General features: G+C 46.5%; 1 protein-coding gene across 3 annotated transcripts in view; it reads right to left on the reverse strand.

Moving 5' to 3' along the window:
* Positions 1-20,054, reverse strand: part of FAM184B (family with sequence similarity 184 member B) — a 123,489-nt gene that overhangs the window by 3,347 nt on the left and 100,088 nt on the right. For 2 of the 3 annotated variants that reach the window (XM_005207820.5, XM_002688146.7), the window contains 7 exons: positions 15,682-15,835; positions 12,203-12,366; positions 8,928-9,106; positions 6,827-6,973; positions 4,541-4,658; positions 2,718-2,822; positions 1,759-1,958 (listed from right to left, as the gene is read on the reverse strand). In XM_005207820.5, coding sequence (XP_005207877.1) covers positions 1,759-1,958; positions 2,718-2,822; positions 4,541-4,658; positions 6,827-6,973; positions 8,928-9,106; positions 12,203-12,366; positions 15,682-15,835 — 1,067 coding nt within the window. Of the gene's footprint in view, positions 1-1,758; positions 1,959-2,717; positions 2,823-4,540; positions 4,706-6,826; positions 6,974-8,927; positions 9,107-12,202; positions 12,367-15,681; positions 15,836-20,054 lie in introns of those variants that run through there. The other variant, XM_010806046.4, reaches the window with a different exon arrangement.

Genomic DNA, 20,054 nt, shown 5'->3' on the forward strand with positions numbered 1-20,054 from the left:
AACATTTACTATTTAAAAGAAAAAATATATATATAGGCTGAGCTGGGTCTTGGTTGCTGATGGGGGCCTTCTTTAGTTGTGGCAAGCGGGGCTACTCTGTAGTTGCAGCGTGCGGGCTTCTAACTGCAGTGGCTTCTCTTGTGGTGCTCGGGCTTAGCTGCCTCATGGCATGTGGAATCTTCCCAGACCAGGAACCGAACCCGTGTCTCCTGCACTGGCAGGTGGGCTCAACCTCTGGTTCCCAGAGAAGTCCGAAACATTTACTATTTATTTCAGGCACAAATTAAATAATAAACCCCTTTCAAAAAAAAGTAAAAGAAGAAATGGTTAATGAATATAAAATTACACTTATGGCCTCTTCAAAAGTTACCTAATGTGCTCTGGCCTTTCAGTGAGGCTGTGAAATTAGTCTAATAAACTGAAAAAGAGAGATGATAAGTAAGTACAGTGTGTACCTATCTGAAAAGTCTCTATCTGTACTTATGAAGCTTCTTATAAAACAGTGGGAACACAGCTTTAGAAAGGTGTGTGATAATGAGATGAACAGTGGCCAGGATCAGGCTGGCTCTGGCTCTGGCAGTTAATAGACCATGTGCTTGGGATTCTAGGCCTCAGTGTCCTCAGCTTCGAAACAAAGGGCTGGACTTGCTCAATGATTGGCAGGGGGTCCTTCCAGCTCCACATTCATTTTTGTTCATAGTCTTGGGCAGGCAGGGCCTTTGGAAAAGGAACATTTCAGAAGAGGCCTCTTCTGAAAAGCAAACTCAGAGTCCATAATTCAAGATTTAGCTCTGAACAAAAATTGGGCAAGAAGGAAAATCAATAATAGGGGAAATCACACATTTCTGGAAGAGAAGCATGCTGTAAGGGTTTCTGGAAAACAAAGCAGTATCAGAGAGCACCATACGTGATCAACCAAACCCACAGATTAAGAATAAAATTACAAGATTATATAATGAATCTTGAGAAATAACCTTTTAATAATAGTGGGAAATTGCTGAATAGTTCTATGCCAGGTCTTGTGCTGAGCATGTTCTATGGATTAATTCCTTTAGTTTCACATGAATCTGAAGAGGTAAGTGGTATATTATCTTCATTTTAGAGGTGAGGAAACAGAGATGTCAAGTGAGCTGCCCAAAGCCACACAAGCTAAGAATGAGGAGGACCAGAATTTGAATCCAGACTCAAGGCCAGATGATGACAGCCCATCGTTTGTGTGAACCACTCTGAAGTCATTGGCTAAGTGATTCAGTGTCCCCTGTCTACTCATCCATGGAAAAGAAAAAAAAAAAAAGGCTTTCTGGAATTTGTTATCAGGAATAGTATCTCTTCTAAAGAATGACCTATTTCCCTTCTCATAGATAATCTTTCTTTTTGGCTGAGTTGCAATTTGTCCAAAGCAAGGCTTGTTTTGTTATTCTTTGTATCAGCCCAAATGCTGGGTATTTAACAGGTGCCAGAAAGGAATTCTAATTTCCCTCTTGTCTACAGAAAAATGGAATAATAGCTTTGGCCCTCTGCGTGCATGCTGAGTCACTTCAGTAGTGTCTGACTCTTTGCAACCCATGTATCATAGTCTGCCAGCCTCCTCTGTCCATGGGATAATCCAGGCAAGAATGCTGGAGTGGGTTGCCATGCCCTTCTCCAGGAGATCTTCCCAAACCCAGGGATCAACCCCGCCTCTCTTACGTCTCCTGCATTGGCAGGAAGGTTCTTTGCCACTAGCACCACCTGGGAAGCCCAGCTCTGGCCCCCTACCTTGTGGCAGTTTGCACATCTAGAGATGGCGTGGGTTTGTAGGGCCGGCCACAGCTGGGACCTGGGTCCAAGCTGGGTGACTTAGTTATCGGAGGGGCATTGATCCTGGAGCTCAGGTCACCACTCAGAAAGTTCTTAGCATAGGAAGCGAGGTTTGGCACACTGACCACTCGGCTGGGCACTTCCTCCATCTTCTTTTTCTGTTGGTATTAAAAGAAAGGCCTGTTAGTGCCACCTAAAAGAAGCATTATTGTAAAAGTAGGTAAGCCTGCCATGCCAGAATTATGTGAGCCAGAGACAATACTTTTATTTATATATTGCATGTTGTTGTGCTTTAAAAAAGGCTCACAATCTCTATCCAAAACTTCTGGCAGCAAATGTATGTTTTCATTTAAAGTTTTTAGATTTTAAAAGGCACCCTCAGCAGAAGCTGGCCCACGCTGTCCTCAAATACATTAATATTTCTGGAGTGAACCTTACATTTTGTCACATGAAGAGGGATATATAAAAATAAATGAGCTCACATGAATTCAACTGGAGGTAATGAATTACCAAAAAATAGAAACTTTTTAGTGCTTTAGGATTTTGTGATAGCAGATGAGAAATCTGGATGTGACTATTCTCACTGTAATACATTGCAAAAATATAAAAGGAAAAAAAAGGTGAAGTGAAGGATTCTTGCCCTTCTCCTTCCTATCACCAAGATATAGCCACTATTAGTAGTGACACATGTATAAAAAGTTTGGAAAATGTAAAAAACTCATAAAAATTATACATAATCTGCCTTGTCAGATATAAACAGTTTGCTAGTAATTTGTACTATCTCCTGAGGGTCTTATTTTCAATGAATATTTCTCTAAATGAATGCTAGACTGTTGATAAATAAGCTACCATTATCTTTGGGGAAAATGAAGCCAGCAGAATTCTGTGATGCATTGGAACCAGTAGGACCAATTTACCTTCATGGAAGGGGTCAAATACCCTGGGTGAGGATTGAAAGAGAAGGATCGATTCCGATGGGACATTGCGCTGGGGAACGCTGCATAGTGAAATCTTCTCTCCTCCTGGAAAAACAATACGACTGAGTCTAAATGAGCCTAACTACACAGCACGCTGAGTTTGATTTGAAGGAAGATGGCTGTGTGGGGGCAGATTACAGAGAGGAAGAAAGATCAGGGAAAAGGGGAAGTCAGTGGGAATCAAATTACAATCCACTGAGGCTTTGAGGAAGCACCTTTATTTCTGGGGCCTTTGTATCCCCAGCCCCTCTTGTAAAGGAAAGGGCAAGCTTATTTGGAATGCCTTAGGGAAATCAGAGATCCAGGTACTCTTAGCATCTGAGAAAAGTCTACTGCAGAAAGTTATTAGCTAAGGCAAAATAAAAAAACACCCAGGTACAATTGTTCTATGGGTCTTCTTGGTGGCTCAGTGGTAAAGAATCTGCCTACCAATGCCAAAGATGTGGATTCGATCCCTAAGTCAGGAAGATCTCAGAAGGAAATGCAACCGACTCCATTATTCTTGCCTGGGAAATTCCATGGACAGAGGAGCCTGGTGGCCTACAGTCCATGGGGTTAGACAGTCTAAAAGAGTTGGACATGACTTTGACTAAACAATAACACAATCGCTATATGGTCAATCTTTTATCTGTGTCATTTTCCACGGTTTTTCTTTCCAGATGTCTTGTTTTTAAAATAAGGTCCAGTTGTAAAATTTCATCTGTAAAAACATTGATAAGTATTTCTAAGAGATAAGGACTCTTTACAAAACATAACCATGATGCTTCTGTCACACTTAACAAACAATTCCTTATTGTGTGTTAGTCGCTTAGTCAAGTCTGACTTTGCGACTCATGGACTGTAGCCTGCCAGGCTCTATTGTCCCTGGAATTCTCCAGGCAAGAATACTGGAATGGGTTGCCATTTCCTTCTCCAATTCCTTATTAGTATCATCTAATTTTCAGTTAGTGGGTTAAGTTTTCCTCATCATCTTGACATGAAGCAGTGTGCCTGGGGAGCAGGAGGGTGCAAGGATGGGTGTGAGTTACAAGTGTGTGTGTGTGTGTGTTGTGGGAGGATGTGTAGCTGTGTAAGCCACTATAAGACCATTGATTTTACTCTGAGAAGGACAAGGAGCCATAGGTAGTTCTGAACAGAGCTGTGCTGTGATCTGTCTTACATTTTACTAAAATTACCCTGGTTGCTGTGAGGTCAGCAGAGTAGGGTGAGGCTGGAGTGAGTGGGGAGTCCAAAGGACTCTCACTGTAAGAGGCAGTGGGGCCTGGACCAAGGTGGCAAAGGGAGAGACACAGGGAAGTGGCTAGACTTCTCATGTGGCTAACTAGCTGACCCATGTGGGCCACGCCGACAGAAGCAAGTGTATCAGCCAATGTCCCCAGAGCTAAATGTAAACCACTGGGAGCTGGCTTATAGAGAACTTTCAACCAAAGCGTGGAGCACAGGAAGGCTGGAAAAATCCTAAAGTAATGGTCAAAGTGAGGAGACAAGGATGTGAGGTCCAAGTCATTCTAGATTTTCCCAAATTCTATAGGTTAGCAAAACCAATACCAACAAACAGGCAGATGGTGTAGGACTTGGGAGCAGAGTGATTATTTTTGCTTTCTACTTTCCTGTGTTAATTTTTTCTAGTGAGCATGTGTTATTTTATATAACAGGGAAACAATAACCGAGGACCTTTTGTAAGGTGGTTTTAGGTTATCAGGAATACAGTTTTAGGCCCCCAGGGAAGTGCCAGGCTAAAGTGAACGCCCCTGAAGCCTCACCGTGAGCTGCTTGATGATCTCCTCCCTCTCCTTCAAGCGGGTCTGCAGACGGCCTATGAGCTGAACGTCCTCCGGCCTGGATGCCCCCTTCCCTGGCTTCTCTCCGGAATCTTTCAGTCTGTTTCAAGCAGGCATGCAGTTAGCCCCTGTGCCGCAATGACTCAACTGCGAGGAGGGAGATGTGGACATGATGGGGATGCTGCCATGTGCTTGGCCTGGCTGGCTACTCTCTGTTCACCAAAGGGGAAACTGAGGCCCAGGGTCAGCCAGTGAGTTGGTTGCAGAGCTCCAGGTGGATGGAGCCCAGGACCCCAACTCCCAGTCTGACATGTGTCATTCCTGGGCTGTAGGGCCCAGGAATCAAAGATCTGTGCACATAGATGTCACATTCACTGGGGCTTCAAGAACCAGGGAAGTTTGGGGAAAGTGGCCTTGGCTGGCAAATGTCCCCACTGCTGCTAACGACAGCAGATTGTGCTAATACAGATGTGGTTCTATCGCCATCTCCTGGCAGCCAGAGAGCACGGCATGAGCTGGTTCTGCAAAATAGCGGGGTAGCAGGTACCCACAGCCCTTTCAGTGTGAAGCTGGAGAGAAATAACCTGTGGACGGTGGTGGAGGGAGGGGGGCTGCAGGTGATCCACTGACTAGTTGATAAGAGGCCAGGGCTTGGGGTGAGAGGACCCGGGCTCTTAACCCAGTTCTGTTTTTTTTTAGGTATGGAATGGGTATTTTGCCCATAACCCTCAGTTCCTTCTTTAAAATGGGCATGAAACTGGGTGGTTATGAGGATTCAATGAGATAATGTATGCCTGGCACATGGGTAAGAACCCATTAGATGGTAGATGGTAAAACCTACTCCAGATTTTGGATGATTTGCTTTATATTGGAGACAGTTGGGGACAGTTTTTAAAAGCACAAGTTAAGGGTAAGACAGGTGACATGTAAAGTTACTTAGTGCTGCTTGACCTGGTCACCTTGTCACTAACCCTGATCCCCCAGTCTCTTCTCAGCAGTCAGAAATGACCCTGTTAAAAGGTGAATCAGAAGCTCTTGCTTCTGAAGCAAGGGCTTCCCCATGCACTCCACACAAATACACCCAAACCCGTTCTCACTCAGTGGAGCATCTTCTTTATCCCTCCCAGTTATTCTGCCAACCTTAGTTCCTACCATCACTCTCCCATTCATTCCACTTAAGCCTTCTGGCTGTTTGGTCTTGGAGGCAGGCCCCAGGGCCTTTGCACTTGCTGTTCTGTCTGATTGGAAGCTCTTGGTCCAAATATCGCTCTCATTTCCATGCCTCCTTATGCTTAAATGTCACCTCCTTGCCCACCCTTGGCACTCCAGATATTGATCCTGTTTTCCTTATAGCATTTTCACTATCTGTTATGAAGTTTAATATTTGTTTGTTTACTCTTTGTCAGAATCTCCATCTAGAATTTGTGAGTGCTATGAGAGCACAGTTTTTGTTTTATTCCCACTGTAACTCCAGAACCTAAAACAGTGCAAGGCACACAGAAGGCCCTTAACAATTATTTGTTGAATGAATAGATGAATGCTTGCAAGAAGGGCTCTTGGTTTCTTAATCTGTCCATGGGAATAAGCTTCTACCTTTAAGAACTTCTGTGAGAGCAAAAGAGACACAGATGTAAAGAACAGACTTTTGGACTTTGTGGGAGAAGGCCAGGGTGGGATGATTTGAGAGAATAGCACTGAAACATGTATATAACCATATGTGAAATAGATCATTAGCCCAGGTTCAATGCATGCGACAGGGTGTTCAGGGCTGGTGCACTGGGATGACCCTGAGGGATGGGATGGGGAGGGAGGTTGGAGGGGTTTCAGGATAGGGAACACATGTACACCCATGGCTGATTCATGTCAATGTATGGCAAAACCACCACAATGCTGTAATTAGCCTCCAATTAAAATTAATTAAAAAAAAAAAAAGAACTGCTGTGAGGATTAAATGAGATGATGCATATTAGGGGGAAAATACTCATAAAAAAAGCAGCCTTGATCCTTCTGATTTCTTCCAAGCGTGAGGGTTAAACCATGCTCATTCCTCACAGATTAACAGTGCCCTGCATGAGACAGGAATGTTGTCTCTCATAAAAGGACGGGTGACCAACCTTCCCAGTTTGCCTGGAACTGAGGCGCTTCTGGAACTCAGGACTTCTACTTATAAAACTAGGAGAGTCCCAGGGACACTGGGATGAGTTGGTCCCCCTAGCAAAATGGTACATTTACAAGTCCCTCCCAGCCTGGGGCCAAAGCCTCACTTACTCGGTTTCCAGGGCAGCCAGCCGGGCCTGGAGCCGGGCTTGAGCACTGCTGAAATCAGCCACCATGGCCTGCATCTCCTTCCGGTGTTCCTGGCGCAGGATCTCCACCTCCCGGGCCCGCTGGGCTTGCTGATCCTCCTCCAGCAGCCTGGAGGGGCGGGGGTGTGGGGTGGGAGGAGAAGCACAGCTGGGCTTGCTCAGGCATCTAGCAACTGAACTTCTAGGGTACTGGAGTTTCTCCCCACTCTGCTGGGTGGCCTGCAGAATCTGAGGTCAGGACATGGTGGGAAGGAGACCTGGGTTCTCTGAGTTGTGGGGACCAGAATAAACCCATCTTGCAGGACACCTTCTCAGCACCTTCCACCCCAGCATTCCATGAAGGACCTGAGCACAAAGGGCAGTCTTCAAGGGGAAAGGTGGGAGGACAGCTCAGGAAAGGAGTCCCAGAAAACACTGGGGAGCAGGTGGGGAGGCCTGGAGGCTGAGATTCTTAACCAGAATTGCCGACTGTTGGGACTCTGAGAGCTGGGAGACCTGCAGTCCAGTCTGGAAAGGCAGGGTCTGAGAGTGGCTAAGAGAACAGCATTTAGGCTACCAGTGTCCATCCATGACCTCCCCCATCACTTCCTAGTTGTGCGACCTTGGGCAAGCTAGGCTTGGCTCAGTTTCTCCGTGTGACTGACAATAGGGGCTACCTTGTAGGGTTATTGCAAGGATGAAACATGTTAATCCATGTCCAGGACAGCCCGTTGCACAAAGTATATATTTGACCATCAGCTATTAATATCACTTTTCTTAACCTTGGGGTGGGGCACTAAGGGATCCACAGACCAGCCTGAGGGCCTGACACCTTCCAAAAGTACATGCATATTTTTGTGTGAGGATACCCTTCTCCAGGAGAGGGACTGTTGCTTTCCTCATTTGGAGGAAGCTGTAACCGGAAATAATTAGGAACCCCTACTCTGGTCCAGTGTCCTTATTCCAGTGTTAAAAGGTGAGTCCCTAATTTAAGGTGCTCCATCTTGGCAAGTGGGTTCATGGCTATTCTCAGGCCTACTTTCACTTGATCTTTATGCTGGAAACTGGGACATTCAAACGGAGAAGGCAATGGTACCCCACTCCGGCAGTCTTGCCTGGAAAATCCCATGCACAGAGGAGCCTGGTAGGCTGCAGTCCATGGGGTCGCTAAGAGTTGGCATGACTGAGCAGCTTCACTTTCAGTTTTCACTTTCATGCATTGAAGAAGGAAATGGCAACCCACTCCAGTGTTCTTGCCTGGAGAATCCCAAGAACAGGGAAGCCTGGTGGGCTGCCATCTATGGGGTCGCACAGAATCGGACACGACTGAAGCGACTTAGCAGCAGCAGCAGCAGGGACATTCAAACACTGGGGTGAAATGGATAAGTGCCTTCAAAGATACAAATTACCAAAGCTTGCTCAGGAAGAAACAGATAACCTGAAAAGTCCTATATCCATTAACAAAATTAAAGTTGTAGTTATAAACTTTCCATCAAGGTGAAAAAGGGCTGTGAATTCAGGATGGAAAAAGGGCTATCCAAGCTAGATAAGAAAATCATAGTTATCACTACAATTTACCAAGTACCAGGGTCAGTCCGTGGTAAGCATCTTCCAATATGTTTCACTGCATCTACAATAGCCCCAAGAGAGGTAGTGTTTCCTAGTTTACAGGTAGGAGAGGTTAGCAGACTTGCCCAAGGTCACACAGCTATTAACAGGAGCACACAGCACTGTTTTTTAAACTATGCCACTGCACCATCTCCCTAAGGCTGGTTTTAAGAATACTTTTGGTATTAAGTTTGATTCCATAAATTTCCTGATCTGTAGGGAAATAGGGTAAACCCAGCATCGACCCCTCCCTCTACTTCAGGGCTTATCCTCTGCAGCAGTTTTGAGATCTAGAATTCCTAGACCACTGATACCTTCCATGGGTCAAAGGAGTAACACCAGTGAAGTCCTGGCTACTAGGGAGTCTTTTCTTTGGGAAGATGCCGATGGTGTAACCTAATCTTAAACCCCAGAGGCTCACTAAGGGGCAGAGTTGGGGGAGAGGGAGGGAGGGAAGCTGGGAGCCTCAGACCGACCTGCTCTGGTCGCGGAGCTGCAGCGCCTCCTGCTGGTGCTGTTCCACCTCGGCCTGCAGCCGCTTCACTGCCTCCTTGAGCTGCGAGTTCTCCTCCCGGAGGCTGCATCCCTCGCTGGGCTGGAGCTCCGCTGCGCTCTTGCTTTTGGGGGAGCCCGCCTGGCCCGGGCCGCCCTCCTTCTGGGGAGAAAGCAGCCAGAAGAACCGTTTGCAGGAGACTCAATGGCAGACAAGGGCCATAGATGTACCGCCGCAAAGACCCAGCTTAGAGCCCAAATTCCGCACTTGATTCAGGAGCTAATGTCTAGTCTCTTGAAGTTTTCAGCTTTGAGAGTTGGCCAAATTTGGCTCTAGAAAAGTCGAATGATTCTGGTGAGCCAAGAATGTGGCTTAAATCAAAACAAGCCCAACACTCCACCTCTGTGGAGTCTATGTGTGTGTGGGGGTGGGGGGAATGTCTCGTGTCTCTTCTTGTAAGGACATTAATTCACTAGTTATCCCCCAAAGTTTCATTTCCAAATTCCATCATATTGGTGATTAGGGTTTTAACATGTAAATCTGGGGCAACACCACAGAGGGCAGAGGAAGGGGAGAGTGAATATTTGCTGAAAGATAACGATCTATCACACCTCCTCCCAAGATTCTGGAAGAATGAGTCTGGATAGATCTCAGCCCTGTGTCTTCTGAGAAAAGCTTCCCAGGTGATTCTGAGGCCACCGCAGTTATAATCCACTGCCCCACACTTTGCCCTCACCCGTCTCTTTACCTAGAGTGCCCTCCACACCCAATCATTCCTGCCTTGGTGATACTTTCTCATCTCCTTGGGGGAGAGGCAAGGAGATGTCTTTTCTCTGAGAGCCAGATCCCATCTGTGTAGAGGTTACACAGAAGTGCACTGATTTGCTGAAGTGCTGTTTTTTTCTATCAGACCAGCAGGTGGAGAAAAGGAAGGAGCCATCTCCACTTGAATCTTCCCAATTCTATACCACCTAGCACAGTATCTGGAATTCAGTAGGTGCCAAATGAATGCCTGCTGTGAAATGATGCTTGAAATGCCAAGGTTCAGACAGAAATATAAAGATTTATGTGCAACATTAAATGGGGGCACAGTTAATCCCCGATTGGTGAATGTAGCAGTTTTCAAGGCCACGCAAACGTGCCTGAAGGTTTGTGCGCCTGTTCCTTCCACACGAAGACTGAACAGCATTGCAGATGGGGCATGCGTGGCCTAGGCCCCATACTTCTTGCTTCCAGCCCTGGGGCGCACATGGTGTGGGATACTCATGGGCACCACCTGGCACTCACATCTGTGTGACCCAGAAGTGCTGAGTTAAGGTTCTGTGGGGCCACCCTTGACTAGCGGAGAGAGAAGCTGACGGGTAAGTCCATCCCTCTCTGTCCTTGGCTGGGACAGATTTGAGAATTATTTCATGGGGCTCTCAGAAGATCCCAGTGGATGGAACACCACTTACCTGCAGTGGTATCCATCAGTGCATCCTTATATTCTGCCTGCCCCCTCACTGCTGCCCCTTCATTCCTGCTGCCTGGAGTTATTCCTTCTTATGAATACATTTCTTCTCTGTGTGGGAGATCATCCAGAGTCTGCTGTTTCTCCATGAGTGTTCAGGGCTTCCCTCCAGTGAGATGTAGGTGAGGCCGGCACATTGATGACCAGGTACTGTCTCTCCACCCAGCCTGAGTCTCTATCTATAGCCCTCAGGTGAGCCTGTCACTCACTGCAGTGGGCCTATCACTGAACCCTCCAGCCACCAGCTGTCACCATCCCACATTTCCCCTGTCCCCTACCATAGGTCCAGGTGGCTCCCACCAATCTAGAACATTTAATGGATCATGTTCTGTTTTTCCTCTGCTAGACTTTACCACGGAGAAGGCGATGGCACCCCACTCTAGTACTCTTGCCTGGAAAACCCCATGGATGGAGGAGCCTGGTAGGCTGCAGTCCATGGGGTTTCGAAGAGTCGGACACGACTGAGCGACTTCACTTTCACTTTTCATTTTCCTGCATTGGAGAAGGAAATGGCAACCCACAGCAGTGTTCTTGCCTGGAGAATCCCAGGGACGGGGGAGCCTGTTGGGCTGCTGTCTATGGGGTCGCATAGAGTTGGACACGACTGAAGTGATTTAGCAGCAGCAGCAGACTTTACCAACTGAGCTGAACTCACTGTGATATATCAGTTGTTAATAATTCTCATTCAACACTGAAATTGTGTTCAGATTCTCAGTACCAGCAAAATCTGGAATGAATGATCCCCATGTTCCTCTGATCTTCAGCAGGGCTGGGACACCAACTAGTCATGGCCATTTGCGTACTCTGGTGGAGATTGTTCTGTGTGCAGAGCTGTGTGCCAAGTGCTGGGGCTGGGGTGGACTGAGATGGACAGACATGGCTTGTTCTAAAAGGACTCGTAGTCCGGTTGAGGAAACAAGGATATCCATGTAGCGATGGGTCCCTAACAGGACAGGCAGTAGATGCGGGTGCCAGCTGAGCTGCAGTAACAGGAAGTGCTCCAGGCACTCAGAGGGTGGAGAGAAGTCATGGGTGTGGATGGGAGACCCCCAGCCTGGAAGGATCAGCTGGGCACTGAAAAGGGAGGAAGGGTCCCAGGCAGGGGGGAGGGCACACGCAAAGGCACTGAGGCAGGAGGCAGAGCCCACGTTTAGAGTAGAGAGGGAAATGCAGCCAGTGGCTGAAGGCTTTTCAACATCAGACTGGGCACTGGGAGCTTATTCTGATAGCAGCAGGGAGCCACTGAAGGCTTTAGACAGAGGTGCCTTAGATGGATACCTGAGGCCCAATGTGGTGGGCTAGGGAGAGATGTCTGGGTTGTTAGGGGGTCCCTGTGCTACCTAGCAAGGTAGGAATTATGGATGGGCAAGAAGGAGAATGATGGGCCAAGTCTGACCAGAAAGTTCAGAGCTTTAGTGACAGAAAGACATCCCCCATTCATGGGAACAAGGGACATCTAGGCAGGAGTCTGTTTGGTGAGGTGTTCTGAGAAATTTTGTGCAGGTCAATGGAGTGACCCAGATGGGCCGTCTGTAGCGCCTGTCTGTCACCAACACCCTGAGATGCTATTTCATCTGAATTTAAAATAACAGGCTGTACTTAAAACTTGTTTTTGCTTTCCAGAGATGGGAACCTGCAGGCTCATGAAGTATCCCCCAGGCTTGTGAAAGGAGAGGGGGTGAAAGAGCACTTGGAACCTCTCCCTGATGCTGCTCCAAGAAGGGTGTGGGCAGGGCAGGGGTGCTGACCTCTGAAGTCCCAGCATGGTCCTCGCTGTCCCCTGGACACTGGGTGATGGCCTGGCGTCTGCCCATGCTGTCCAGGGCCCTCAGCTCAGTCTGCAGCACCTCCAGGTCCTTCTGGTGCTCAGAGCAGGCAGCCCGCTGCTCTGCCAGCTCCTGCCTCAGGGACTCTGCAAAAGGAAGAGCAGTGGAAGGTCAGGGGCATGCTGAGGCCAAAGTCTGGGGTGGGTTAGGGTGGGGAGCAGCTGTAGGTGTTGGTTCATGTTCCCCAAACTTACCTGTTTCAAGAGAACAGCAACAGTAATACCATTTATAGAGTACTAAATGTGTTAAGCCCTTAAAAAGTGTTTTCAGTGAAACCCTACAACCATCCTATCCAGTATTATCCCTCCCACTTTATGATGAAGGAACAGAACCTCAGAAAGGCTGAGCAGCCCAGAGCTATACTGCTAATAAGTCATAGTGTCAGAATTCAACACTTTCCATGGTTCTTCTTCCCTCAGAATCACCTGCTTAACCATTGCTAGTTGGTTAGGATCGGGGGTGGGACAGCCTGAATCCAGAGCTGAACCCTGAGGCAACACTTGGCCTCAGCACCAAGACAGAAAATTAAGAACAGGGAATTAGCATATGACCCAGTGGCCTCTTCTTGAAGTACAGGTCTCAAATTGGAAATGTTGACATATATTTATGCTAATTCTCAAGGAGACAAACAATCACAGGTTCTCCTTCTCATGGATGTAAGTTCCTAGCTGGATTGTGGACAGCAGGGAGGGGATGGCATATCATCCCAACAGAGTCATTATGAAAACCAGAATCATCCAGGAGAAACGTACATGCCCTCCTTAACTCAGGGACCAGTACCACCAGGAAGTACAATTTCTCCTCTGAGGATTGTGGGTGATTTCTGATAGTGTGACACTTCCCAGCATGATCAAAAGGCAAATAAAATAATCATTTCGAAAAGAACATTTTCTGATGGAGTAGACAGTATTCAGTGAATTATTAATTTTTAAAGAGAATATGATTTTCAAGTGCTAGTAAATTTGATACTTTATTTTCCATTATGGACTTTTGAGACTTTATATTTTAGTTATTGCAAATTACTTTTGAAACATTGTTCCAATAATCCCAGACACCATAAGATACATAGTACAGGACTCAGTATAGAGCAAGTGCTCAACATATATTTGTAAAATAAATAAAAGATGTTTAGAGTGAAAATTAATGATATTATGAAAGTGTCCCAGTTGTAAAAGATTTCCCACAAATTTACTATGCTTCCCTGAAAGGACAGTATTTAAACACATATAAAAGTTTAATTATTCTGATGCTATTCTGTTGAAAAGTTTATTTCATCATCTTCCTTCTCCTCTAGGATTTTAATAGTGATTTCTACAGCTTAAACACAACCCAATTTTTGAAATCCTTCATCATAAAAATATGTGTAATAAAACCCTTTAGCAAAGCATGAACTACAGAGGGTTCATTCATTACCTGCCCCTCTTTTCTCATATTTCCTCACCATCCATTCATTTACCCATCTACACCCCCATCCCTCCACCTGCCAATCCACCTATTCAACCAGCACATCTAGGTACCCACTGCAGTGCGTCAGGCAGCCCGGTGGACACTCACCCTTCCCGCTCCTCACACAGTGACCTATACTGCATGTCAGGTGTGTCTTACACGGATGATGGAAGGGGAGTAACTTGGACCAGGAAGTCCTAGTATCACCTGGTGGTGGTCTGTGCTCCCCCCACCCAGTGCCACCCACAAAGCCCACGATTTGCTATCATCATTACAGAGTCCACAAAGCCCTTTCTTCCTGGGACTTGTGCTGAGCATGCCAGTCTGTCCCCAGGGTCTCTCTAGAATCTTTCATCCAGGTAAGGACCAGGCTGCTGTGGGGTCAGAGAGGCCAGGGACGGGGCAGCAAAGATGATTTCTGTGGACTCATCAGGGTTGTCCAGCCTGATCTCAGTCTGGGGCGTCTGGTTCCTAAGAAGTGTGGTACAACCTGGGTTTTATCTTGTATAATGTGTCTTCTTAAGATGAAGAAGACAGAAACTTTGGCATTTCCCACGTGGCCACCTCCATTCCAGGGTAGCTGCTAACTGGGAAATCTGTGGGACTCTTTCTCTCCTTCATCTGGAAACATGACAGGCTGATGTGCTGACATGCAGTGAGCATGTCATATTGTCTAATGAAATCAAGCAGCAAGTAGATCTTATTCACTTATGGAGGTAAAGAAAATACTCTTCCTAAAACTCTCTTAAGGAGAGCGCTGTCAGGGTTTGAAGAAATTTTTTAAAAGGTCTATATGGTCTTTAATGCTAGACATGAAATAAGGAGAACATTTGTCTTGCTCTTAAGAGTGAGAAAGAAGATGAGAGTAAAGGAGAAAGTGAGGTAGATAGAGATGATCTACAAAAACAGACAGAGCCCCTTACAGTCAGCCATGCAAAGGTGGAATATTCAACAGTAATGACAGTGAACATTTATACAGCATTTACCAGGCGCTATTCTAAGCACTTCCCATGTATATACTCATGTAATTGTAATAGCCCAATGAAGGCGATACTATTATTCCCATTTTACAGACGAGCAACTGAGTCACAGAGCACTTAAGCAACTTGCCTGAGGTCACACAGCTAGTGCACACTGAACAGTCAGGCTTCAAGCCCATGCAGTTTGACTCTGGAGATCTTTATTGCCTCTGGAAACTTCCAGAATGCTTTGTGTGACAAGTTTTTGCTGTGAAAACTGAAGAGGAACTGAGCTTCCTGCTGAGAATGTGAAGGCAGGGAAAAAAGCAGAGGCACACCCAGAATCCTGGGGGCTTAAGTCCCCAGCTTTACAGAAATCTTTAGAAATGAGAGTTTGAGGCCATCTCATAGCACCCCACTCCAGCACTCTTGCCTGGAAAATCCCATGGATGGAGGAGCCTGGTAGGCTGCAGTCCATGGGGTCGCTAAGACACGACTGGGCGACTTCACTTTCACTTTTCACTTACATGCACTGGAGAAGGAAATGGCAACCCACTCCAGTGTTCTTCCCTGGAGAATCCCAGGGACAGGGGAGCCTGCTGGGCTGCCGTCTATGGGTCGCACAGAGTCGGACATGACTGAAGTGACTTAGCAGCAGCAGCATGAAACTCTCACAAAGGCTGAGATCTGGCTAATGCTCAGTAATGATGACGAAGATAATAATGATAATATTATCTGCACTAACTCATTTATATGAGTTAGTGGGCTCATTTATATGCTAAGCATTTTATATTTAATATCTCATCAAATCCATACAACACTTCTATGATGGACAAACAAGTGCAACTTAACTTCATAGAAAAGGAAAACAAGGCTGTGTGTGACCTGATGCACATCTCGCAGCTGGTTGGTGGCAGAGCCAGGAGAGTCACCCTGGTCCTTACCACCCCCCACCCTGCTGCCCCAACCCCTGACGGGTGCACCGCTGATGCATACCTAACAGCAGTGCCTGCTGAGCCTGCATCCTCTCCAACTCCCCTTGGAGCTCTTGCCGGGCCTTTTCCTCCAAGGCCTGCATCTCCAGCCGGTGCGCCTGGTGCTGGATCTGGAGGCTGTGGCTGGATTCCTTCTTCAGGCGTTCTTCTGTGGCCTGTGGGCACAAGTGGGAGGACGGAGGCATGAAAGTGCACAGAGGGGGAGACCTGTCCCCTTTGCCTAGTTCTTCCTCGTTGTCGGGGGCATCCCTGAGCACTTGCTACTCCCCAATGGAGGGCTTATCAGGCTACAGTGACTGTTCCCCTACTCATCTGGAATGACAGTAAGGACCTGGCCACAGCAGCCATTTTGTGCTGTGTGAAACTAGCTGGTTCACAGCTGACTGGACCAGAGTGGACAGCTGTTCAAAACTGGAACAATCACTGGGGATTTGGTGTTAGGAGGTGGGGGAAAGAGACAGACACTAACTAGGAAAAGCAAGAAAACAGGTTCTTCTCTAGGGCCTTTAGAAGGGACACAGCCCTGTCAGCACCTTGATTTTAGGACTTCTGACTTCCAGCACTGTCAGATAATAAATCTGTGTTGTGCTCAGCCACCAAGTTTGTGGTAATTTCGCTACAGCAGCAACAAAAAACTAATAGTTTCTATTACTTTTGCAACAAAGAGTTCCAGTTAACACATCCCACTTTTCAGGTGAGGAAACTGAGGCTGAGAGAGATGAATTAGCTTTCCCAAGGTCACACAGAAAAGATACAGGATTAGGAGGAAACAAGCTGAGAAAAATAAAGTGCCCTAACTGAAAACCAGTAATGGTGGGTGCGGGATTGTAACCCATGGGTGATGGTATCCAGGGCCCGAGCCCTTCCTGCTCCCTCAAGCAACCTCCAGAAACAGTGAGAAATGGGACTGCATCAAATGCACGGGGCTCCCATCAGGAAAGAGCAGACGTGGCAGCTACTAGAAGGCAGCAGAGTCTTTGCTTTGCTGCTCCCCAGCAAATGGGGAGAAACAGTCTTATTCCTATCATGGGAAACTCAGTGGTCCCCTGGTGAGTTTATCTAGACAGAAAAGTCTTGTACTTTTCAAACTCTCTGATACTTTCCCCTTCTTGTACTTGCTGCAAGGCTCAGAGCACTCCAACTGGTGACATTTTAATCCCAAGGAAATGTGAATGGAGAGATTGAAGCAAAGGTTTGCAAAAAATGGAGCCCATCTCTTTTTAGGTCAGCCTTGCCTGCCTTCTGGCTCAGAAGTCCTTGGCAGTGAGGATCATGCAAGGTTTACTGGCCAGATTTTATATCAAGCCAGACATTCATCCCTGGCAAATTGCTCCAACTTTTTGTTTGCCCTGGGGCTTCTCTGGTGGTTCAGACAGTAAAGAATCTGCCTGCAATGCAGGATTCCCAGGTTCAATCCCTGTGTCAGGAAGATCCCCCGGAGAAGGGAATGGCACCCATTCCAGTATTCTTGCCTGGAGAATCCCATGGACAGAGGAGCCTGGGGGGCTACAGTCTATGGGCTGTAGTTAGTATTGTATTGTATTGTGTTAGTCATGTATTGCTTTAAGCACTTCTGGTGAGTTCTCTTTTGATGTTCTCAATGGTTCTGTACGGTACATGTGACTAGCCTCACTTTATGAATAGGGAACAATGAAGCACAAGGAAGCCTAAGCTCCCTTTCCTTGTGGGTGGCAGACCCAGAATTTGAACCCAGGCATCTCACTCCCAATGACTATCCTGTATTAGGAATGATCATATGTCTACCATCTCCAGTGAGAATTTCAAACACTTTGGTCTCATTCTGGAACCACCCCAAGTAGACTGGAGCCAGTAATGAAGACTCCATGAATCTGGTTCCATGGCTGCTAGGGACTGGGGCTTAGAACCGTGGGTCATCCCAATGGACAGAGCACACTCCCCCCTCTCCCACCACAGGCCTCTACGCTTCCTCTGCCTCCTGCAAGGGATTGAGGCCTTTGGCCTGGAGGGGTAAAGCTCAAGCCAACACAAAGGCCAGCATGACCCAGCATGACCCAGCAGTGAATAATGTGGGGAACTTGGCAGCCTTAGCTCTTGCAGACTGAAAGCAAAGCTGGAGAAAGATTTAAGAGAATAAAAGAAGAAAAGGAATTCACAAATTCTGACACCTACTAAGTGTCAAGCAGTCCATATGCATTATCTCATTCTTTTCTCTCTCATTTTTCTAAAAGCTTCTTTTATATTTTTATCTGGGCAATGCATGAACACAGTATAAAGAGCCAAATACCGCTTTTAAAAATGAAAACTAGCACCTCCCAGCCCTCTTTCTTCTTCTCTCTGCATCCTGTCTATTGGAGGTAGCCATTGGAACTCTTAGTTCTTTCTTCTGATATTTACCACCAATAACAAGACAGTATCTCCATTCTGCTTTAACTTGATTATTTTAGAAATTACAAATTGTCTTTCTATTATGGTAGATGAGGATTTTGGTCTCATATATTCTTTCTCTTCCATTCCTCAAATATTGTTATATTTCTTTTTTAAATACAGTGAAATATATTCAATGTTTCCTTCTTGTGAGTAAATGCCATTTACTGCTGAGCTAAATAAATTATAATTATTAAAATCTACCCTGGATTTCCTGGTGGTCCAGTAGTTGGGAATCCACCTGCCAATGCAGGGGATGTGGGCTCAATCCCTGGTCCGGGATGATTCCACATGCCTCCGGGCAACTAATCACGTGTACCACAGCTACTGAAGCCTGTGTGCTCTAGAGCCTGTGCTTGGCCACAAGAGAAGCCACCGCAATGACAAGTCTGTGCACCGCAACTAGAGAGCAGCCCCCACTGCAACCAGAGAAGGCCCACGTGCACCAAACAAGACCCAGCACAGCCAAAAATAAAGAAACAAATAAAAAGTCTACCTTATACAAAGTTTTGTTTTTCCTTGCATTAATAACTACTGTATTTTATTATTATTATTTTTTGGATTTTTGGCCAAGTCTTCCTACAACCTCTAAAAGCTTTGTAAAATACGTTCACTACAATTTTTCACATGGCCAAATTGATCAGAGAAGCCATCAAGCCTATTTTTCCATGGAGGCATCTCTTCTGGAGCCCTCCGTCCTCATGCTCCAGTCTAGACTCCAGTCTAGGCTCTGTTAGTGGCACAGCTGGGCTCCTGAAACCTTTCTCCTGTGCCAGATTCCCTGTATGCTAGATCTCTTTTATTCCCTCTTTTTTGGTATGTTCCTTTGTTTTGGTGGGATATTCCTCAAGGAACTTCCTGAGGAAAAGTGTATGGAAGATGCAAAAAGAACTCTGAAGGGTGTTCTGAGGCTGAGTGAGACCATCCAAGAAAGGGAAAGCTTGGAATGGGGAGCCCTTCCCCAGCCTGGGATCCAGACCTTGTTGGAGAAGGTTGATGGTAGTTCACTGATGGAGATGGCCGGGTTGCCCAGGCCAGAGTCAAGCAGGAGCAACCCTCCACCTGTGCAGGTGAACCAAGGTGGGCAGGTGCCCAGAGGGAATGGGGGCACCAGGGCAGGTGTGAGGGCTGCCAGAGCAGACAGTGTTTGCTTTGTGAGGGTTGCAAGAAACAAACCTCTGAGGTACAGGTGACAGCAGGCAATGGACAGGAACTCAGAGAGAGGCAGGGTCAGCAAGTGTGAGGATGGAGTCTGTGGTGTCCACATCACAAGGCCACAGGAAGGTAGTCACTGGGTCTGGGCCAGGGCTGTGAGATTATTGTGAGGTCACTGGGGCAGAGTATCATCAACGTCCCCACACACCCAGGACACTTTTCAGGTTTGCAGTGGAAGCCAGAAACAGCAGACATGCACCTTCCAGAACCAGGGAGGGAAGCCTCCTTCCTCCTGCAAGGTGCCTCCAGCACCCTCTACTGACAAAGCTTAACACTGTGCTCTGTAAAGGAGCAGAAATGCTTAAATACAGATCATTATCACAAGTAGGTACTGAAGAACTAAGAGGCATAAACTGATAATAGGAGGTAATTTTCCTAATATTTCATGTGTCTAATATTTTTATTCAGTTATCACCCTTATTCATGGTTTTAATTGAATTTCTCAGAATTGCATCATTATCTTCTAGCTTCCCTATTGCTGCTGAGATGTTTGATGACATTTGAATTCAAGTACTTTGAGTCTGGTATCTATTTTTCTCTTTGGGGGCTCTTAGTATTTGTTTTGCAGGATATTGCCCAAGTCATGAAAGAGAAGTTGGTCTTATGATATAAAAGTCATGTGCAGATGACCAGAAGTTCAACAGACCTGAGTCTGTCTGAATCCTTGTCTTGCCTCTTACTAGCTGTGTGATCCTAAGCAAGTTGCCAAACCTCTCTGAGCCTCTTTCCTCATCCAGAAAAAGGGAATGTGAT

This window comes from Bos taurus, chromosome 6, assembly GCF_002263795.3.
Source record: "Bos taurus isolate L1 Dominette 01449 registration number 42190680 breed Hereford chromosome 6, ARS-UCD2.0, whole genome shotgun sequence".
Lineage (NCBI taxonomy): Eukaryota > Metazoa > Chordata > Mammalia > Artiodactyla > Bovidae > Bos > Bos taurus.